The 24368-nt window shown below is 40.0% G+C and overlaps 1 protein-coding gene across 2 annotated transcripts in view; it reads right to left on the minus strand.

Annotated features, from left to right (window-relative positions):
• GALNT9 (polypeptide N-acetylgalactosaminyltransferase 9) overlaps window positions 1–24368 on the minus strand; it is a 154947-nt gene that overhangs the window by 96980 nt on the left and 33599 nt on the right. For both annotated transcript variants that reach the window (XM_074921392.1, XM_074921393.1), the window contains exons 3-4: window positions 3210–3376; window positions 952–1126 (exon numbers count right to left, since the gene is read on the minus strand). In XM_074921392.1, the coding sequence (XP_074777493.1) occupies window positions 952–1126; window positions 3210–3376 (342 nt within the window). The remainder of the gene's footprint in view (window positions 1–951; window positions 1127–3209; window positions 3377–24368) is intronic.

The raw sequence follows: 24368 nt of genomic DNA on the forward strand, positions 1-24368 counted from the left end.
AAGAAAACGGACTGAACATAAACCAGGTCCACTACAAGACTTACCTTACTGCATCTTCCATTTTATAAAGATATTCATGAACATATAAAACTAAACACTCCACTCCTTTGCAATTAAGTTTCTCTCTGGTTGTAAGTACAGCTATTTTTAGTTTTAATTTGGGGATATCTCCCAGAACTGCAGAGCATAATCAGCTCCACCATAACCCTGCATCATCATTATCAAATACCAGCCTATCTTTGGAAAATACACATTTTACATACCGAAGGTCCCAGTAGCCCTTTTTCAGCTGACTGTACATATCAGTTCCTTCAATCCCGACTTCCAGTAATGCCAAATATTGGCCACTAAGTGGTGCTACAAAGATTTACTCCAAGTGCCGATCTGGCCCATTAAACCCAAAACTGTGCTTGCCAGTCAGTACTGCTCCCTTGCAAAACAAAGGGGATGAGGAAAGGCGTGCTAATTTCAAGCCCCATTAAAAATGAAGGAAATCATTCAGTGTTTCCCTCAAATGCAAATGCAGGAAAATTTATGAGGAAATCAGATTGGTATTCAAGTTTCTAAGGAGAAATGATAGAAAATGACAAGGAGATTAAAAAAAGTACTTGAAAGCACGCTTCTGCCTCCAGCCCAGAGTCTCCTTAATGGTGTCTCCCCATTTAACTGCTTTGGAGGTTTCATATTCATTGTGGTTTAAATTACTTCTCCCTCCACTGAGCTGTACTATAGCAGGCACAACAGCTTTTTTTTATGGATCTGCAGCCATTGCAGAAGATTGTCGACATTGTTGCAATAATCAAGAATATTATTCAAAAGTAATTGCTAATGCGGTAACACCAGCCTACAGCCGTCCCATCCCTACATTTTTTCAGCTTCCCTGTTGCTGAGCAAATCTCTTTCACGGGCTTTGAGACATAGGGCACAGTGTGGGAACAGCCAACAACTTACCAGCCAATGTTGAACTCAACGTGAGCATCAAAGAACCCAACGACAGGAGAGGTTGCTGCTTTCCAGCCTTGGATTCTGGCTCGAATCAGTCCTTCTCGTTTGTTATTGCGCACTATTTTCACCAGACCTGGATATCTTTTATTGACATACTGGTCCAGATTAAATTTTAGCTCAACTGCAGGACAAAAAAAACCCACACAAATACTCAGAATGAGAAAAGCCCTGTTATGTTTTACTTTGATTTATTCTGCAACAGAAATGGAAAGAAATCCTTAAATATTCCTAAACCCTTAGGCAGTCTCACAGACACAAACCAAGTACCAGGGTTTTGGCGTGGACCACTTCAGGTGTATCAGCTCAGAGAAAGTCTCTATGCATCAAAGACTTGCACAGGTTTAATATAGCCTGATGGATTTGACTATTGTTTTGAAGAGGTAGTTTGTCTAAGTGTTTTTAAGTAACTGCTATTCTAATTCTCTGATGATGTGCATTAGGTTATACCTGGTCTCTGGAGGAGCAATTTAGACCTTACAGCAGCATCACATGGGAGAGTCGTGACTTTTTTTTTTCCTGAATTATGTTGTCTGGTAAGAGTTTGAAAATAACCTCAATGAATTTTGGGACAAGACCTAATTCAGATCACAATTAATTTCCCTTAATTTTAAGGGTTTTCCCTTAAATATCATTAAGAATCCTCAATACCAGGCTTCTTCCCTGTTGAACTAAATGGATATTGAAGATTTCAAATAGACTTTTTCTCTTTTGTTCATTTTCAGGCATTCCACCACAGATGGAGCAGAACTCATTCACTCCTTTATTCAGCTTCATTTCAATAGGCTTATAAACAGGCAAATTACCAAAATTGTCTCTATTTTTTTAAACCAATCTAGTTTGGTAATTCCTTTACACTGCAGCTTATTCATAATGAGGCTTTTAGTCAAATATATTTATTAGGAAAACTAGTAGAAGCTTCCAGGACATTAGAAGCCTCATTCTTCTGATCTATATTACACAGAAGAATCATTATCATTGGAATCAAAGACCTGATAAATCTCCAGTTATCTACAAGGATGACAGAGAAAAGCCATATGAGAGTTCACTGAGAAACAATGAGCCCAATTCTTCTCTGTATTGCATTGACTCAAACACTGCAATCTCATATAATTACTCCATAGGTTACACTGCCATAACAGAAAGCAGAATTGGACAAAAAGTTTCTTAAATCTATAGGCTTTAGAACTTATTTTTGTTTTAGTGATTTGTTCTCTCAACCCTCCTTTCTCTTCAGGGACCTTAAAGAGGAACAGCAACTTAAAACTGAAAGATTTAAAGCTGCTGATCTGTGGAGGAAATGCTTGAGATTTATTTTAACAAATAGGGCTCGAGAAGATGCAACAGTTCTAGAAGTCTAACGTATAACAACCTAAAACACAACATTCACTGCTAGTCAACTGTCTCCTGAAAGTTCTTCAAACCCAACTGTCCTGTGAAAGATGTTGATCAATAGCACCCTATATCCTCACCAATACTGTGAGTTTTGACTGCTGTAACAGAAGTATTATTTTTACATTAATGAACCAGATGACCTGAAAGTTGCATGTCCTTTGTGCTCATTCTGTTTCATTCTCATAGTCTTAATTTATTCCCTACCTCAAAAAGAAAAAAAAAGACAGACTCAATCTGATATTATCAACACCTTTAAATCATGAAGAAGCCATGTAAAAAAGTAGAAACTATCTTTAAGAAGAACCTGTAGCCCCGCTTTTCTTTGGAAGCAGAATTTAAACTTGTAGTCTATTAATAACAATATTCCTCTGGATGTGAAAATTTGGAGAAAAGTGTCATTTCTATATGAAGACTGCCTATACAAATGTCATTCATCCTGTGAGGGTTTCAATATGATCAGCAGAACATTATCCACATAATGTTTATTTGTTATACAAATAGCTAATATTACTCACTGCTTTGTGCAAGTGGCTCAATCAACCCTCACACTGACAAACACAAACTCTTGTAAATTCTACTGACTTCAATAGAGGTACGTTAATTTGCACTAACATGATCTACCTTATTAGCTATAAATCATGTATGGCCTTCCTCCCCCGGCTGTTTAAATGCAAAATGACTCAATGATGTTTCATCCTAACATTTAAAAAAAATAATTTCAGCTAGTAGTGACCAAACTCCCTTTGATTTAGATTTCATGTCCATTAACCACATGGGATACAGTACTTAGAGGAAAAGTTATGTATGTTCACCATTGTCACTGTTGTCATCCACCAGAATGATCTCCTTGAGCAAGTGTGATGGGGTGTGATTCACAACGCTGTGCACAGAGCGCAGGATGACTGAGAGTGCCTCGTTTACAAATATAAAGACGACAGAGATCTGGGGCAGGTCATCTGGATAGGTCATCTGTTTGCACCTGGAGAGAAGAAGGAAAGAATTAAAACCCAAGCAGCCACTGGAAGGTAAAATACACTGAAGAGTGTCCTCTACTCGTTGCTCTCCAGCATACAGGGACTTGAAGGCTTGGTTCTTTCTAACCCCAAAGGTGTGGTGAAAGCTGAAAAGAAGCAACGTAGCTAGGAGCAGCAAACTTTCCATCAACTCAGTGAAAACCGAAGTGTATCTGCATGCACAAAGACTTGTAGCAGCTCTCATTCTCTATAAAGTTAAAAGCATCTCTTGAAGACCAAAGGAATATCAACGACTTTGCTCAAAAACAACCTGGAAAAGGCCCACAATACTATTGCCTGTCTGTGCTCCCAGGGGAACCATCACAAGGTCTGCTGTTAACTCATAATTAGATCTCATACTTTTAAAACCAGTATTCACTTGAGCAACTTCTGCATTTGCCCACACAAAGAGCACTTGCCACCCTTTCTAATTTTGCAGTTTGTTCAGTAATATCAAATGCATGATGTATGTTTTATGAGCATGCACTCGCTGAAATATTTGCAAAACAGCTCTGCTCCATCTGAAACATCACCTTGGCAGGCAGCTGCATCCTTAAATTCACAACTTCCTTTTGTGCTTGCTCCCTGATGCATGTATGTTGCCTTAGATCATTTTGAGAGGAAAAACTGAGGCCTGGATAAGTCACACAGCACAGAGCAGAGTCTCCACTTCCCAAGTCCCCAGCCCATGCCCCTCTGTAATGTCATGCTGCGTTATTTAGTGGAATTCTCTCTCACTAGCAAAGATGCTAACTTTAAAAAATTACCTATGTGTTCTCCCAGTCAAAAGTCATTCAGAATTACCATAGCAATTACTGAACCTGCTCTCTAAAATACTGCTAATGATATCACAGGAAATGACTTTTCCTGCTCTTATCAAACTTTCTGACCTCTTTGCTCATTACTTTGGCATAACAGTCCCTTTTTTTTCCCCACTGTCAGCAGTCATGGGGATGGGGAGGGCAACAAATGCTTGACTGTTGGGTAACCTCTTGAAATCAGTTATGAATTCTACTAAAGTGCAATTATTCATAATTCCTACTCATCCCAGCACTGTTTTCTCAGAGACCTGAGTACTTGTCATTGATTACAGTGTTACCATAGCTACTTACTAGCAGCTTGCTGGTGGCCTGTACCATACAGAGGGCCACTGTGTAAAACTTCTGTCTAAGGATTCTTACACAATCTAAAGCCAAACCTGGAATAAAGATGAGATTTACAGGAGGTGTGAATTCTCTGACACAGCCTCCTTTTTGCATTTCTTTTTGACTCTGATTTTCCTCTTGACCACACCAACATATCAAAGTCGTCCATCAGGAATACTTCACTAAGAGGAAAGAACCATCAGCTAAAAACATGGACCTTGCAAAATTTCCCTTGATGAGGGACATCTCTGATCTAACAGCAATTTGCTTCAGGGCCTCACTTGTATCAGCAGGACATAGCAAATTGCATCTCAGTAAATCAGACTGGTACCCAAGGAGTAGGTGCATTGCTGGTGGAAGTGAGGAAGAGGAGGGAGCCCACCCCAGGCCATGCATCCTGGCGGGGTCCTACATCAGCACTCAGAGCTAGCAGGAAAGAAGGGAAGCAAAGAAACCAGGTAGCCAAAGCAGTGGCCATGAAGGATAAGGAGGAGGAAGTGCAGTGAGAATGAGAGGGCAGTCAAAGCAACACTTGCCATGCAGAGGGACAAGCAATCAAAGGAAAGGTAAGATGAACATAAATGTCAGAAGCAGACGGGTATTTTGGGAAGGACCAAAGTATTTTGCCTATAAAAAAACAGGGAACCACTGAAATCGTACAAGTTCTCAGTGGATTAGGCTGGACTTCCTTCATCTTCTGTTCAAGAAATTTTGGTGAACTTTTCCAGAGTAAAAAGTGTTTGTTTTATTGGTAAGTGGACTGAAACGCCTGGGTACATAGCCACACGTTCCTGTCCAGACTGAAAGGCTGAGTAGAACTAATCCCCAGTGCAATTCCTCCATCCTCCCACTTATATTCTTAGAAAATCGGTATTTCTAATCCAAGCTTTAAAACCAGCACACTTAAACCATAACCTCCACTTTTATTTGCTCTTCATCATATTAAATCAATGCATTATTATCCTCAGTGTGACTCTCACCAGTTCACAAGACTTTTCATTCCTTAGTTCTCAATGATTACTTACATTATGGGGCATCATGGACTGCTTTAGATAAAAGGCTGTGTTGAATTTGTTATCCCACCAGGGCTAAGTCATTCCTATCACTTCTCACTGCAACCTTCCTACTGCCAGTTCTCCCTTTTCGCTGTTAGCAGGACATAGTTGAAAAACTGTATATGTCTGCATTTGGAAAGAGTGCTCCAACCATTCCACATTAGAATATCTTGGGTACCCTCACTGCAACAGGAACATCTAGAAGGGCAAAGGCAAACCTCAGAATTTAGTAGTGGTTTAAAAGCTGTCATAATTTTATTTATTACAGCAAGGATGAAGAACAGCAAAAGAAGCTGTCCAGCTGAGTAGACTTTTCAAAGTACAACAGTGATTTAAGAGTTTATTTCCTACAGACTTCCAGTCAACCTTGAACTCCCAACTCCTTAAGTCACTTCAGAAAATGAGATGGATGTGCTGAGGTAGTCGGGAGAAAGTACTGGTCCACTAACAAACACTTCTGATGATATCGGAGAACACAAGAAATCCCAGTCAAGGGGCCTTTCCTTAAAAATCAGTGGGTGCTTAAGTGCTTTGCTGGATTGTCGCCCAAGTGCTTCCCAATGTATTCTGTAATTAGATATCAGCTGCAGCAATTTACAGTTAATAGTTCCTTCATTCCAAGAAACTCTAACCAACAATTGACACTCTAAGCCAAATAGTGACATTTGCAAGTCACACGCAAGGATGTTCTACCATCAAAGCACCACCATGCCCACTGTCACCTTACAACGTTCTTGGCAAGGTGCTGAGAGCAGACTGAGCGCATTGCAGTGGAACATTCAGTCACCTGTGCTGGTATGAAAGGTTGAAAAAGTCAGAGTGTCAGGAGGACAAGGTGCAGCCCTTGCTTCTGGCTCTGAAGCATGGCAGCAGGAGAGAGGTCATTCCAGAGAAGTCCCAAGAAAATTAAGGCTATAACGAGCTTAGTGACTTTTAATAAGGCATAGGGCATCCTCTCAGAAAACTCTTGGAGTAGCAGCCTGGAAACAGAAGGAAAACATCAGGCAAGAAATCTATGAGCTAACAATGGAGGAGCTTAACATGAGACTAGTCACTGTTATTTTTTATTTTGAGAAGAAAAGTAACCAGAAAGCCAAGACACCAAACTGTACTAAGGTGTCCTAGCCAGGCACAACTTGATATGCTTCAATCTGACCACCAAAGGACTTTGCTAAGAAATGAAGAAAACACCCATTTCTGCCAGACCTGACAGTGTGCAGTAACGTGCTGGGGTGTTTAAGGCTGCCCTTCTCAGGGAGCAGAGGCTTGGCTGCCCTGCTCGGGGAGCCCACAGCACCAGCACTGTGCCCAGCACTCTGCCAGGGAAGGGAGCTGGGTACCACCATGGTCTCCACTTCTCTGCACTAGGTCTGTTCACATTATGAACTGTGGCAATCAGGCAACTGAGAACAATTACAGTAATTGATAGCTGAATCTTGGCCTCATTAACATCTGCCTAACACTACTGAGTTTGGGAAGAACTTAAGAGTATACATTTGACCTCTGTGGTAGCTAATGATGGTCTAAGCTGGCCAGGCATAGCTCACATTTAATATTAGTGTGATTCTAAATTAGTATTATGAACTGTCATCAGGTCTCACAGTGTACGACCAGCAAAGGACTTCAGGTCGGCATGAGAACTAGTGCCCCTCTCCAGGGCAGACAGGTATGCTGCACAGAAACACACTGCTGGATGCATTTAGCACTAGTGCTCCCAAGCAAAGAATGAGGATGCCATGGCTAATCATTTCCATGGACCAGCTGAGGATGGATTAAACCTAATTGTGAAACAGCCCTTCAGGTGCCTTTGTGCAACATGCCAAGCATCAAACCTGAGGCACCCTCCTGTTGTCTTGGGAAGAGTCTTTGCATGTCCTTGCTCTGTGTTGGCTACTGCAGAGCTTGGCTGGCAACCCAGAGGTATTTCTTTTGTATGTGAGAGAGAGCTTGATGTCAGATCATTTTTCCCTGCTCTAAAGAGGATTTTCACTCAATCTTTCCCTCCAACTGAACCGATTCCTTAAATGAATACTTCTCAGCCAGACCCATGAGCCCAGTTGTGACCACTGTCTACGCAGGCATAAGAAAACAGGAAAGGCTCTTCAGCTGGCAGACCAGAACCGTGGAAAAAAACCCCATGTACGAACACAAAAAAAGTCATCAATTAGAAACTGGGAGAATGAGAAAACAAAAAACTTCTCAGCTGTATGAGCCCGCTCATGACAGTCCTGTGAACTCGTATAAAATGAAGAGAGGGGAAATCTTCTTTTGTCTGAACCTTCATTCCCTGATAGCTGTATTTACTCTACTTGTATCTGATTCAGTGGAAACATGGGAAGTCCTCTATTTATCAGAGCAGATCTTACTGAGCTGGTCTTACAGAACTGGTCCATTTGAGTTGTACTATTTTTTGTGAAGGGCTGACACTACAGCCATGCAGGTAGTTCAGCATTACAAGGGTAAAAATAATCCTGCCTTCTCTCCTGTCTGCATACTTGCTAAACTCCAAAAATGAGTTTTGCTTGAAGACCTTAATAAAGTTTGGAAATGGATTAGGCAATGCATTTAGAGATTTCTGACAGCTTTACCCTTCAGGAAGAAATGCAAACAAAATTAAAGCTGCTTCATGAATCTTTAAAGTATTTAATACAAGATATGTTTTTCCAAAGAACCACTGGGATGGATATGACTGGGTTTCTCTCCTTCAGAAACTTGATGAAATTTCTGGGCATGAAGAAACCTCCTCTGCAGTTCTAGCACAAAGAACCTCCAATATGCTCCATACCTTAAAAGCTACAAAACAATCTGCATTCATGTTTTATAGCCACAGCAGGGGAAAGAGGTGCAACGACACTTCATCGGGTACATGATCAATGAAAGGACAAAGATAAATATTAAAAAGATTATTGAATCCTTGCTCGTTAATGCTAACAAATACTACTTTTAATCACCAGGTCAATGTGTGTTTTGAACCCAGTTAAATCAAAGGCTCAGAGTTATCTTACATACATGGTTACTTTTTGCTACCTAAATGCTGCTGTGACTTCTGTAGGCACAGATGATTTACAACAGCTAAATCACTACATTTAGTGGCTAGTTCAATGCCTGATTTCTTTCTCCAGAAAACCACCGAGGCTTTGCAGCTAGTGCTAGATGTAACAGTAAATTTCAGATGCAGAAATAAACTAGCATTACATTCTTGTTCTGCATTGGCACAAGAGTGAAAATGTGACCAGCTGCAAACATCTCCTTCCGCAGCATGGGATTCAACGGCTGAGCAGTCCATGGCAAAAGCAATGACAGGCTACAAAACTGATCAGCTTCATGGGATCATGAATCTGTCAGGCAGACGGCTCCAACTCCTTCCTAATTAATTCTCCTTCTCAATAGAAGGTGTTAACTGTATTACGCCATAACATTCTCCTTCTGTTAAGGATGGATTTTTCTGCCCTATCCAAAAAAGAAAAACCAAACTAAAAACCAGTAAATTTTTGAGTTCAAGACTTGCTCTTGCTTTCTCCTCCTGTTTTGCAGCTTAAGGACAGCATTTGCGAAGAATCATGAGAGAAGCAACACATTATATTTACAACTAAGGTAAAAAGAGAAGCAACAGTTTTCAGAAGAAGCCTAGAAAATATGGTGATAACAGAAGATAACTTTTTACCATGGCTATTTCTCCACAGTCTGTGTTGCTTTATGGAACAGCCTCCAATTTGATTTATCATAAAGAATAAAAATCAACACCACTTCCCCTTTCCTGAATTTATTTGGGGTAGCACAGATACAAGATACAGTGCGATTCTGGTTGGTGCTGCGAGCTTGGTAGTCTAGGCAGCTCCAAAAAACCATCAACACTGATGAACAAAGGATTTGGTGGGTGAATTTCCTGCCCTGAGTGACAGCTAAAGAAATTGGGATAGTTTTCCCTCCACCTCTGCAAGCACTATAACACTCCTGGCAGTATTTGGACATTCAGCATTAATGCTGACTTCCTGAATTCATCCAGTTTTTGGGTCCTCAGCAAAGAAAGTATTTGTCAAAGCAACAAAGGCCAATATTGAGCTCTACTGCCTGATTCTTCTTGAAAGAACAAACTAGATGACAGTTTTGCAAGAACTAAATGTAATGCCAAAGAAATTACTGCCCTCTCTATTGCTTGAGAGATCATCTTCATAGTACACATTATTTAAAACACTCATCTGTCAGGACTTTACAGTCTGTAAGTGGTCAGGTTCCCTAAATAACTTCTACCTGACTTCACTTGCTCCCTTGGCCACCGTCCACGCAGCATGTCCTCGGCAGTTATCCCTGAAGAAGTTAATTAAAATAAAGACATGTCCTCAACTGTTCCCGAGTACAAACTGTGTCTGTTCCTCCTCTCACGGTGTTTCAGTGCTTCATATTAAAGGGGAGTCAGGGGAAGTCAGCTAAAATAGTCTGTCCTTCAGCTTTTCTCATACACAGTCATGCTGATGGTCATTTTCAGGATTATATAAATTGAGCTCTTAAATCTACTCCATACTGTGGGAATTCCCAGCAGATTTTTCACATCTCTTTGACACATTTTTCCTTGTTGTGCATCCAAAAGTCTAAGAAATAAATCACCCACATTCATCAGAAAGGAATCAGGCCAAATCCTTTTTTCTGTGCTCATCTCAAACTCTTCCTGTATCAAGGAAAAGTGTCCTTTAATATCAACCAGATATCAACAATATCAATATCAACCAGATATCAACAACATCAATATCAACAAATGGTCGCAATACACCATGAATTTACCAGCACACATCTGGTCCTGGGAATTTCCCACATTCCCGGGCTGAACAATTGGACTTCATGCCTGTAGGATTTGCAGAATGAAGAATAGCAGCGGCCTTTTAAAAATAAATGTCTTTTATACCTTAGAACTCTCTCTTCTCTGTCCTATCTCCTAGACCAAATTTACAGGGATTTCTGTCCTGTAACACTTCCATGAAGGAGAGAGACCTTTCAAGCTGGGACACAGGCAGTTCAATGGGTAGGTTAAAGCTCCCCATGAAATTGCAATAATATACATGGGACAAGTGTTTCCTGAGAATCAAACATTAATTTTTATTCTTTTTCCGTTCTTTTTAAATTCCAGGCCAGTACAACTGGACTAATTTCTCTGCACAAAAAAAAACCCAACACACGTTTGTATATTGGTGTTTAAACACACTTGATGATCTATTTGGCTTAATTCCTCCCTTCTCTATGACAAATTATTTCATGTGTATGGTAGAAAGCCCTAAGAACTGCCAATCAGTGACTGACAGCAAAATACATATGCACAGTTAACACATGCAGCATGAAGATGGCCCCACTTGCAAAGTATATTCACCCTTACATTTAGGATTATTAGACTCTTTAAATGTAGCTGCCACACACATAAATAAGAGGCCTTACATTTCAGTGAGCTATTTCTGACTTTCCTCAGGCAAACAATACCAGAAACTTGCCATCATGTCTAATATTCATATTGATTTATACATATAAAAATGCTCAAACTAGTTCCAATCACTTTTGAAACAAGCCCCTTTATTAACATGAAAAATGGCTAAAAGATCATGCTCAGATCCTTCTGTAGTAAAAAGTATTTGCCTTTTTTTGGTAACTTAACTTGAGTCACTAATATGTTTTGAAATACCATCTGTAAGAAATTTCCACTCTATCCCCTAGTGTGCCCATTCAGATCTGCCTGTGGCTGTATGCATGCTGCATCACAAAGCATTAGGCTGATTGGAAATTAATGGAGAAGCTGAAATCTGCTTTCAAATGCTTTTCAGAAATCCCCAAGGAAAATGTATCCCCCATGTGACTTTATTTTTAATGGTGCTGCACTTAAAGTTTAAGGAAGAGCCCAACTAAATTCCAAGTGACATTTTTCTGCCTCATTTTAGGTGATTAAACACTAATGGCTTATTTAGATTTGTCAAGTGATTCTCAAGATTTCTGAAAGATGCTGGTTCCTGTTCCAATTGGATTTTTAGCTCGCATCCTTTAGAAGCAAAAAGTAGACAAGAGTTGTCTTAAAAAAAATAAAGATTGTCTTGCAAAATTCTGCTTTGCAATTGGAGAGCTGTTTGAACTCGAAGTTAAGTGAAATGTAAACATCAGTGAAACCAATGAAGTGATACTAAATAAAGGCAAAACTATAGGCATTTTGCCAATTCACAATAGCAGTGCTTTGATTTGAAGTTCTTGCCAGCAAAATATATCCAGAAAACACAATGGTTTTTGCAACTTTCTGAAACTTATTTCTGGGAACTATGCCGCCTATGAAGGAGAGAGAACATACTCTCATCTCAGTGCTTAGCCAAAGCCTCATATTTCAAATAGGGAAGGTTCACAAAGAGCCATTCAAGAAGCCAGAAAATGTTTTCTAGGGTGCATTCACAAAATTGGCTGCTACCCTGTGGCACCACTTCTTGTTCCTGCCACCAAGGGTCATTACTCTCCAGCTAGCAATGTGAAGTCAGCTATTCAGCTGCGTTTCCAACAGCTATTTCTAGCAGATTTCCCATTAAGAAGTACTCTTCTACTCAAGGTGATGCATCAAGATCCCCAAAAAGGATATTTATGGCAAAGGAAAAATTAATCCCAGCATGTATGCAGGGAGTGAGAAAATAACAGCCCAGATATCCAAAAGTTGACTACATATCTTAAGATACCACCTTCTCTGAAATGTCTCTCCTATTGCACTCCAAATCCATTCCAGACATAAGGTAAAAATAATGGAGTGGATGAAATCAACGGAACAGTTTTCAATAAATAATGTATAAGAGCAAACCCACCGTTTTCCATTTGCACAGAACACTTTGCTGTACCCTTGAAGCTATTTGTTATTCAGATACTATGTAAATACACACAGTTATTCCTGACTATTAAAAAATTTACTGCAAGTATTTAATATAAAAAATTCAAGGTACTTTTGTTTAATTTTTAGGATCTCAATCCCTCAGCTGGTGCTGCTGGTGCTGGACAGAGGCTGAGTGTCACAGTGTTATCTAGAAATGTAGGGCAATAAAAAAGTTTTCAAGGTAACTGCTGCAGAGCTCTTCACGGATTTCATTACAAGTTGGCTGTCACGTTGCAGTGTGGTGGTAAGGAGGAGGGTAGAGGAATGCAATAATTTTCCACTATTACTTCAGCTAACAATGTTTTTTATGTTCTTGGGAGGACACACAACAATGTTTGGCAAACAATCCTTTCTTTAATGGGCTCCAGTATATTTCACAGGAGACCAGCTTTAATCTCTGGTCAAATCCAGTTATACAGCAGAATGTTTCTTTCTATCTATGTACAAATACAGGTTGGTTGGAGGAGTAAACAACCAAATGGGAGGTCAGTCATAAAATGAGTAAACCACTGCCTGCCAAAGCCATAGTGAGCAGCTCTTAATTTTGCCTTGTCCCAGCAGTTGCAAGGCTGGTTGTAGCCCGGGAAGGTAACGCGTCGCTGGTAATCACAGCACTTGGTGTGCTGAGGTGATGCAGAAGTTGATTTGACTAACCAGCAATGGCCTTGAAATGTTTAAACTGTAGTCACAGGGTTTTTCCTCTTGCTTTAAAATGATCAATTTCTACCAGAGTGAAAACAGACCAAGTTTATGGTACGTGAGAAGAATTATGGTTCAAATAGAGCAGCGTTCCAAGAACAAATGCATAAAGAACATTGATTTAGCACTGAAAATGGGAGTATTAAATCCATGATGTTTAGGAGCTTTATATGGGATTGAGCAGCCAGCCTGGTGGTAGTAGCAGCATGTTTATAAAAAGGCATGTCTCCAAGTCAAGCAGAGAGGACAAATGAAAGTGCATGTACCTTATGTATTTCCCTCGGTAGACAGGGGTAGGAAACCGCCTGACAAACAGTCTTTTGAGCAAGAGACCATGGAGCACATCCAAAGATCTCAGTGCACTTTAGATCAGGACTCTGCAGGATAAATCACTGGGCAAAAACACCTTGGTGAAAACCTAAGGGCGGTCAGATCCTGAAGTGCAGATGGGACTTTACTCCTCTTTACATCTTTCCCATCGATACTTGCAGGATTGTTCTATTATGACTACTTTAGGAAATGTCCTATTCAAGTAAAGGAGTTAAGCATGTCTTAACTTCACTGGGGTTACTCATACACTTAAAACTAGGAACACATTTAAGTGCTTCATTGGACTGGAGCCTAATTGCACTTTTATAGCTTTTGTTTAAATTAAAGGCTAGCTAGAGGTGAACAGCACAGTATTCAACAATTTCATGCATCTAGAAGTTAAATGTTAACAACAGTTTCTTACCTTCTAATTATTTTGGGTACTTCAGAAAACTCTTGCATTTTAATTTAATTTTGGTTACATTTAGATATAAAAACATTTTTTAAAAACCCAGCCACATTTACTGTCTAGCACAAAGCTAATAGCTAGGGCACACACTTCATAGCAGAAAAACACTTCAACGTATGGGGTTTTTTTATATTTATGAGCTCTTATCCTAATTCAGAAAAACGGGTCAGCATATGCTTACTCTTCACTCAGGTTGACAGAAATTAGGCACACATCCTAGACCAAGCAACAAACTTAAGCATGATTGTGAATTTGAGTGGGCCAAGGACACATGTTAGTCTCTTCCTGACTCTTAGACAATATGGCCATTGTAGCACTCCAACATCCATGCACTGCTCCTGCCCAAACCTCCCTGCTGAGATCTGATTTCCTTTTTTCAGCCTATGTTGTCCGGTGTTTTCTCCTATTTGCCCATAGATCATAGACATTTTGAAGCCACATTCTCAGTGTTTGCAGATTGAAATTAATTTGCCATCAGAAAGAAACCTAGAAGTGAGTGCTCTGCACTGAGGGAACAGATTATTCCATTTACCGTCTGCCCAGCAGACTGAGGCTGTGTTCACAACCATGCCCTTCTTCATCCCTCATCTATAGACAGACACATTCAAGCTGTTACATCCAGACTATTTGCTCAAACCTGTACTTGGAGAAACTTTCACCCCGCTGCTTCCAGAGATTCCCAGATCTGTCAGGCAAAGGAGTTGAGTGCTCTTCTATGAGCAAACAGAACACAAATTCCCTGTCTCCTGGGTACACATGGGTTAATCACACCAAGGCAATAAGCCAGCCAACTAGCTGTAGGTCATGCGTTTGTTTTCAGGCAGTGTAGAAAATACAGGAGCAAAACTTCAATGTCATTTTTATCTTGAGCTTAATGTAAACTGCACCATGACCCTCTGGGGGAACTGTGTCCTAATGAAACATCCACAGAGAGGATGAAAGCTTACTCCACTTGCTGAATGAGACAACTGTTCACTTTGTGGATGGAAATAACTAAAATTTATGCCTTTCCTCTGGAATTTTAGGGGTATGGGCTAACTTAGCAACATCACCCAAGGGTATTTTAGTGCACCGTTTTAATTATTATTGCTGCTATTAATATACTACCATTACTCAAGTCTGAACTACTGTCTCTGCCAGAGGGGTGTGTTTCATACTACCCTAGAGGCTAGCCCAATGCTAGGTCATTCTGAAGACAAAATACATAAATGCAGACTAACAAAAGTCTGGGAGCATAGAAGAAATAATATACTCATCCCTTGGAGCAAAGAAGAAAATAAACTAATTAAGGAACTATTTGACAACCTGAAGGCATCTCACACAGGTAAGATGCAACTCCAGAGGGCTTCGTTGCTAGAAGCTGAGAAACAGAGAGCTTTGTGCATAAACAATACAGAGGTGAAGTCTCCTGTAATTTAAAGCTGCCTAATGTCTCACTGATAAATCCTGCCACACCACCACCACCACCAATTGTAGGTACACTTTTTAGACCAAGGGGATCTGATTTTTGCTGTTGTCTGCATGACAACTGACCTTGTTTTCTCTGTTCAATTCATACATATAAGGAGAGATGTTTATTTGTGCTGGGTAGCCAGCTCTGCTGTTCTCCTCCATTGAAAGACTTCTTGTCATTGCTTAAGTGATCCCTACATCATAATTTTCTACAGAAAACAGAGAATAATATTGCCTCTTCTTTTGTCACTGCTGTTAACCTTCTGCTGAGCAAGGGCATTCCAGTTTACTTTCTGAGGAGGGGGCATAAGAAACACTGATTTGGAGTGTTTTCCAAGTGGTATTTTCATGTATATGCCAATCTATACACAAGAGGTGGACACAATAATGTACAAAGGATTCTTAATTTAAGAAATCGTAGCCCATACCAAGTTTTGTTGCAAAGAGTAACTTTACTTCAAATATTCATTAATTATAGACTTAAGCTAGTTGTCTTTCGAAGACAGAACATTTACTTCCACACTGAATGAAAAAAATACTAGAAAAACAGGGCATGCCATGCATTTCCCCAGTGACCCTGCCTTTACAATACTTCAGGTAGTTAAAAGTTCCATCACAAGTTTTGTGTGAAAAAGGAAATTTCCCAGTTGAGTTTTCCCAGTGTTCACAAGACTATTCCTCTCAATGCACAGAATTGTCAAGAACCACAGAGATCAGGTATCTGATTTTACACCACATTTTATGCCCTGATCTCCTTCTGGTATATGCAGAGAGTGCTTCTTCACCACCTTGGAGTTCTGAGACTTAGTAATACATACCGCATGATGCCTGCTTCACAGGGGTTACTCAAATGTGTCTGGATGGCCAAGAAATACACCACAGTGATCAGCCTGGTGCTGGCTTTACAAGGGAGGCAACAGGGCACAGTTGCCTCCTCAGGGCTTACACCACATTTCAAGAGAAGTCTCCAGGTGGGAACATTCAGCTGCTCCAGGATTTCTTGTGGCCAAGAGGATGCAGGCCAAAATTGCACAATGATTTCTTAAGACAGCCAGTTGGTTTGGTAAAAATTTAGGGGAAAGAGTGCACAGACTGCACGGGAAGCAACTGTCCCTGGACCTCCCTTTGGAGTTGCAACCAGCTAGGTTTGTTTCTGAGACCACAGCAGAAGGTTTAGAAGCAATACAACAGAAGCCAAGAGTTTTTCAGGAAGCTGAAGGAAGAGCAAATAGAGGCCTCATACTTAAACATCGTAAAACTATCAAACAACCTAACTGACAGGTGCTGTTTCAGAAACAAAACCTTGGAAAGCATCTAGATCAAGCTAACCAAGACAGGGACTTACATTTGCTAGCCTGTAACTGCCAGGTACTTCCAGATCTGGCTAGTTTTAAGAGTCTCTCACTTTTACTAGCACTAAATTCACTCAGAACAGGAGACACGGGCAAAACAAGCAAAACCTGACACTATTAAAATGAAACACTGCATCAACTTGGAGTTCACAATTCAGTTTTATTTCAGACAGAAGAGTAAATTGTCTGACATTTTGGCCTGTTCATGTTTTTATCGCAAAGACACAAACAGCAACAACTAAAAAAATTTAATGTTACTTGACCTGAAACCTTGAATTTCTTATAGCATAAAACTTATCCAAATAAAATAGAAACCCAAACTAGCTAATTTTTGGAGTTACACCAGGAAGATACTTGGAGATAATACATATCTCACATTGTCAGCAAAACTAAATTTGCATGCACATTTTTAAAAAGAAAAGGGGATCATCTCAAACCATTAGAAAAACTCATTCAAAGCTGTAAGAAGGGTATCAGGTGTAGTGTAACAGAGATACATGTAAGGAAACATAAAAAGCAAAAGAAATACCACCCTGAATTCACTGCCTGATTCCTTCTGTTACTTTTTTTTATCTTGTAATGTGATATCATGGTGCGTAACAAAACATGATGGTTCTGAAATTTACAGGAGTACCCTTTTCTCCCTGGAAGTGATAGTGGGCAACAATAAGCCATGGGCCCAGGAAAGGGAAAAGAAAGTTTTAAAATGCCAACACAGAGCTGCAGACAGATGCAAGTCATGGCTGGATCTCAGTAGTGCTTCTTCATTACAGATGTATATTTACCTGTGAAAGAACAGCATACACAACTTGAAGACAGCACCCTACCATTGCTCTCCTTAAGGAGGAAATACTCCTGCTATGAAAATATTGTGGCACTCTGTTTTCAAGTTCAGAAAATTACTACATTCTCTAAAGTATACTTCTTTTTTTAAAAAAAAAGCTATCATGTTTAAGGTACCTGTAAACGTGCAGGTCACACGAGACACATTTAGTCTTATGATCTGTAAGAAAAATTGAGGGATGCAAACCAGCTTTTTAATCATTTTTTCCTCCCAGCTGAAAACTGTGCTGCATCCACAGTTTTGCCTCCACAGCTGCTGGGTGGGGACATTACCCAGCCTGCCCATGCTAGAAGGTCATTCTTCAACATGTGTTGCTAATACAGAAATTCCCTCTTGTTTCTGTATGCCTTGGAGCATTTAATTTTGGATAGGATTCACCTGAAAACCTATTTAAGCTGGCTGTCTTAGGTTACGGAAGGAGAGAGCTCCAGAGGACATTACATACTACACTTTGTAAGCAATACTACCACGTCATCATCTTCTCCATTGACTATAAAGGCAGCCAAGCTGATCACCTTAAATTAGATGTCTAATTCTTAGTCAATGTTATGCAACCCACCTTAGGTAAACTATTCATGTATTCAAGAGTACGTTCTGGTGCAGACAAATTGCAGGGAATGGCTTCCAGTCTTACTGCGTTTAAACACAACATTGCAATCAGTTATTTTTCATGCTCCCTAGTTAATCAAATTCAGTCTTCACTAAATCTACATTTATTAGTGCTGACAGTCATGCAGAACTTGTCTTCAACAATTAATATATGCAAAGACACTGCAAAAATGTAACAAGAGAAAAACTGCATTTGAACGTAAGATGGGTTTTTGGAAAACGGTTGTTCATTTTTATGACTCTTTTTAATTCAGTCTTGCTGGTCCTCCTTTCATTATCTCATGGACCAGTGTTAATAATCAAGATCTATGTTATACACTTTGTGGTATAATTAAAGTCTCTACTTAATTGGAAAGCCTAGCACTAAACAAAAGGGAATCAATAATGTATCTAATGGAAAAAGCCAGAAAAAACTTCTATCAAAAATCAGAAATACCTGTGAGATATTGACACGTGTCTGGCACTGCTGCTATGGAGACAGCATGGAGCCTGGCTCATGGGGAGTCTCTGCTTATGAGCCATGTCCTGCAAAAAACTTTGGTACTGTCTACCCAAACCTTTTGGTGTCACCAACCCCTATGCACAACAAAGCTGAGGCAGAGTATTGGTGTAGTGCAACCTGGGCAGTCACATGGTCCTACCGCAAGGTCATGACCTACTGCTGTTGATCAAGCAAAATCAGAGACCCTTCCCGATAATGGCTTCAAAAGATGGTTGAAAGTTTCTCCGTAACGTTTTATTGTCCCCGCGTAAATCTGTTCCTCAGTCCATCTCCTTATTGGAGCAATTTAGCACTGTATAACTAATTAAATATTTTAAGACCTAATGTTGTCCTGGGATTTTAGAGACAAAGGTTTAGCCCACATCCCGATTAATGTATCATTATTTATGCAGAGTGAGCAGAGCTCCAGCAGAGGTTGGGCAAAGACCTATAGCACCTTCATAAACAGGGTCAAGTCACGACTACAGGTCTCAGGGACAACTACAGACATACAGTACAAACACAGAGCACTGGGGTGTAAAGCGCAGGGGCTGGCTGGCACAGGGAGTTTCCTTTCCCAGCCAAAGGACCAGGTGATTTTTCCATCTTTTTGGGCTTTACACAGTTTCAGTCTGAGCCCTTTACAGCCAAGTAGGAAACACTTCCCAAACTGCAGTGATAAGCCTTTGGCATACACAGAGATACATGAAGAAGCACAACTGGCCCAGAGGCAGCAGTATGAGCAAATTTAGTTTGTCAACTGATATCCCAAATGAACTGAGTCAGAATTACAACGCTAAACACTGTGCAATAGCTGGTCAGAGTCCAGCCCTCCTCAGAGGAAGCAGGACAAGGATTTACTCAGTCAACACCAGTTCCTTCTGCTCTTGGGCAAGATGGAAAGTCAGCTCAAACTCAGGTACACCTCTGTGAAGCTGTATTGCCAGTTGTGCATACAGATAACGTGTGCGCAAAGGCGCCTGTGCTATCTGTAGGGGACTCACAGCCCGAGGAAAATGTCCAGCCTGTGTAGCTTGGCAAAGCTGTTTGAGATCTATATAAAGTCCCAGAGCACGTGTACACACATGGCCCCTTTACATTGTTCAAAATCCACATCTGGACATTGATTTGGGATCTAATTAAAACACTTCAGTTCGTTTAATCTCTTACTCAATTTCCCTCCAATAAACAATCTCAATCTGTTGCCCAGAGGTAATTCTGTCTGCTCCATTTTCTCTCTCTGTTTTTCCTTCTCTCTGCTTCACCATACAATCAGAGTGGCCAAAATGGGCTTTCAGAATTTTAGCACGGTTTTTCAAATTTATTGAGAGTGGGTGCAAAAAAAAAGAAAAAAAAAAAAAAAAAGTAGTCGAAGAGTTTCCTATTAAAAAATAAGCCTAACCGAAATTAAAAAATTGCCTGTACTATGATTGTGAAACACTGTCAGCTGAAAATTGGAAACGTTTAATTTTAACCGTTTCACTTTACCATGATTTGATATTAATCTGAAAGTATCGGTAGAAGCCAGTGATAGAAAAATCATTATTTTAAAGCTAAATTTTTTCATGGGAAACTAAATGCTTCACTGGGCTAAACATTTTGTTTAAATTATCATTTCACAGAAGATGTTCAGCCTGACGCAAAATATTTTTAGGTAGGTTTTTTTCAGTTGTCATTTTCTGCTCATCAGAAATTCTGATTCCTGAAAAGCTCTGGATCTGTTCCAGTTGAAATATTCCTTGCAAAGGGGCCCATTATGTTGCACTCTGGTTAACCTGGGAAGAATCCTAAGGGTCTGTTTTAATTTAGAGATTTTTGTGTCATTTTTTTACACAGTGCATAGAATACTCAGTGTCCCTAGAGGATCTGAAAAGTGGGTCATGAGGCAGAGCAAGCTGCAGAGGTGGAAAAAATCAAATAATACCAGGTCTAGCCCTCTCCAATCCACTGATCCAAAAGCTGATGCTCTCTGAAAGCCATCTGCCTTCCTGCCCTGCTCCTGCAGGGACATCCAACACAGACGGGCAGAGGAGCTGCCCGCTCCGACAGCCTCAGGCAGGAGCTGTTGTACCAGCCCACTGATCCTCCTCTCATGACAGAGAACTTGCAAACACATATAATGATTTAGCTCGAAAGAGCTGCTGACTGATGGTTCAAATATCACAGCGAGTCCACAGAGCTCTACAGCCAAAAGAAAGGGTCAAAATTAAAGGTGAGCATCCTGCGTTCTCAAAAGGCTTGAGCTCACCAGCCACGGCAGGACGATCTCTTAGAGAAAGGCTGTTTTCTAGCTACTGGCCTCATAGTAGCTACTGTTATTAAACCCTTGAATGAACAAATCAGAGGTCTATTTACCATGTCTGCCCCCTTGATAGCACTATTTGATCAATTCCACAATCCTTTTTGATAGGTAATTAAAAAAGCTTTTCCTTAGGTATAGAGCAGAGTGAACCATTAATTACACTTCAGAACCCTAGAGATGCAATACCTTTGCTATTGTGAAATGTCTATAGCAAGCAACGAAAATGCTTGCCTCTATAAACGAACTGAATAAATGAAAGTAATTTCCTTGAGACCTAGATTCCTCTGCTTTTTATGGCTAAAGACTTGAGTTGCCTCAGCATTAATAAGTTTGTTCTTTAGGGCTGAATTTTCTCAATACAAACATCCATGACTGTAACACAAAGAAATACCTTCTTTGGCTGATAGAGCCAGCAGACTGAATCCATATATTAGTATTACTGTTATCACTGAACTGCCACAATGCACTCGGCATCAAGTCGCATAAAAAAGATCAGTTAAATTAAAGATCCTCACCAAGCAGCGACAATTTCTTGTAAAAGCCAATTTAGCCGTTATGGAAGCTCCGGGATGATATTAACTTTTCTCAAAAGTATGCATAATGCATCACAGCAAGTGGTTTTGACAAGTGCATGTGTGCGTATGTGTGGACATGGCCTGCATGTAAAGAAACCCCAGAAGTTATTTAAGTTGCAAAGTCAAGCGATATAAAGTTAGAAAATGCCAGATTTACAGGTGTTCAACATGTTTAGTTCAACCCCTTGCGATCCAGCCTGTGCACCAGAAAGAACAGGGGAATTGATGTTATCCTGAGATGATGCTTACATTTGAAAGCATCTGGTTAGTTGACACTTCTCAATTTTTCCATGATACCACACTATAAAACAGCTTTTGTAATTCTGGGGGCCTTTCCCCCCACCTCTGAATGAAATTCCCTAAGGTTTTTACTTTTTCTGCATTCTTTATCTTTGATAAAGTCAAAATCTTTTGTCATATGGGTCTGTAGCACCTCTGTCTTCATGCATGATTGGGAAGGATCAAGTCTGATCCTTTGTTACTGGAGCACAGACTTCTATTTTGTGCTACAGCTGGCAGCAGTGAAGGCTGTTGTTTCCCCAAAAGGGCAGATGGATGGCTGCTGCCGTTCCTGAAGCCTATTGTAGCAATACAGCATGTCCCAGATAAACCTGTTCTCTTTCTCTGCTCCCAGTACCCCTAACAAATCAAGTCACTTGAAGACAAATTACTACATAGGGGTTTAAGGTGGCTGACTCTGGGCACTTCTGTTCGGAAGTGTGGATCTCCATCAAAATCTCAGATGTCTTGCTCCAGATCTGTTCAGTCAAGCATTGACCCTTTGACATTATGATAAGAAAGGCATGCCCAGAAGTTTTCATAGTATTCCCATGTGTAGGATTCAAGACTATTCTACATCTCTATGGATTAGTAGAGAAAACTGATACAAATACATGTGCTTATGCTTTCCCACATATATACATAAGGATCACTGGTCAACACTGGATTTATCTCCACTAAGTACTCAGCTTTACATGATCACAACACTCCTTTTGAATATGGAAGAACATAAGTGGAAATTAATCCAGTAATATTTCAACATTAAATAACACTTTTCCCAGAGAACCACAGAGCAAGCTCTAGCTTAGCTGTGTGCTTCCAAGGGAAAAATAACCTGTTCCTTACAATAGAAGCTTCTCTTTCTTCCATTGCACTGAGGAAATAGGCTATGTTAGTGAGAGATAGAAAGTCCTGCTAATACTTTACTGCTGGAAGGAGAGATCAGGACATTAAACACCCTGAGCTCTGTGCAACATGTTTTCCACAGTGGTACAGCCCTTGAAAAACTCCAGCACACTGGGAAGCAAAGATGGGGCTGCAGCAGGGACATGCAGAGACCTGTGCTACTTTCCTCGCCCCCTCTTCTTGTGGCTTGCACTTAAGAAATGTTTTTCAAGCTTTATATGTGCCTGAATGACAGGGGATGAAAATAATTCCATAACAAGCATTATGAATTCCCTTGTAACAAAAATAATCCTGCAAAATTCTTATGGCATTAACATAGATTTTGCATGTACTAAAAAATTTACTGTGGAATTTAGATAGTTAATAACAGTCAGCACTAACCAGACAACCACATTAGAGTTATTTTATGTATTTTAACAGACAACAAGATATCGACCACTTTCAGCTGAGTACATGAAGCAACATCTCAGGTCAGTCCAATACTAGGATGATTAGCTGAACATTGCTAAATACTCATCAATCAACCATAATAAATACCGAATATTCTGCTTGACCTTAAACACATTTTTTTTCCCACTACTTGGACCTTGCATCTTCTCAGAGCGCTCAGCTGCACTATGCTCAGCTGCTTTCAAGGCAAAAGACACCATTAAGACATATCACATATTATGGAAAGATCATCAGCACAACTTTAAAATCAGCCCATTTGATTTAGAAGAAATCCAACAAGAAATGAAAATAGTGTTCAAGGTCACACTGAATAAACTTACAAACTATTGGGGAGGCTTTGCATTGTTTTATAAAACAAAATTGTAATTTCTCTATATTACATGTCTCTTGAAACCACACATAGCTTGAAATATCAATTCACAGTATGTTTTTGGATCGTTTCCCCAGGGTTGTCTGCTTTCTACACAGAGACAGGGCAAGTATTCAAGCTGTGGGAGATGCAATATCAGAGAAGAAAAAGCTGAGACATATTTATTATACCACGTTAGGATCAAACTATAATTTTGTAATTATTGTGTGAATTATAATCACAAGCAAGCTATTTACTGTCATTGCTTCCATTTGGCACACAAACACAACATGCACAAAATCTACTGTTGTCTCCCGCACTGACTTAGCAATTCCTATCTTAAAGAAAAGGCTTCCAAGTATAAAAGAAATATCTGCACTAGCGGCAGCAGGTAGGAAAGCAGAACACAATGCAAGTGTACAGGAAAAGCATCTCGAGAACAGGACTAACCACCCAGGCTTGCAGACTACTGCAGGTGAAGGACATGGAGGTGACTCCAGTTGAGGAGCCTTCATGGTCACGCTGGCTGACTGTACACCTCTTTAGTGTAACATTTTTTTAATTTGCTGTGTGGGGATAAAAACACGTCCTGAAAAGCAATTAAACTACTGAATGTTTAGTGAAGCTATGCTAGCAGATGAAACAAAAGACTTATTCTACCAGAATAACATATTGGAGAACCATAAGGGGGGGAATTCAAAGATAAAATGAGCTAAAAGACAGTATTTCTGATAAAATTCCTTTTAAAAGAAAACTAAGCCTAGCCTATATCAAGTCCCACATTTGCATAGCAAAATCATGTTTA

The sequence above is a fragment of the Athene noctua genome, chromosome 17 (assembly GCF_965140245.1).
Source record: "Athene noctua chromosome 17, bAthNoc1.hap1.1, whole genome shotgun sequence".
Classification (NCBI taxonomy): domain Eukaryota; kingdom Metazoa; phylum Chordata; class Aves; order Strigiformes; family Strigidae; genus Athene; species Athene noctua.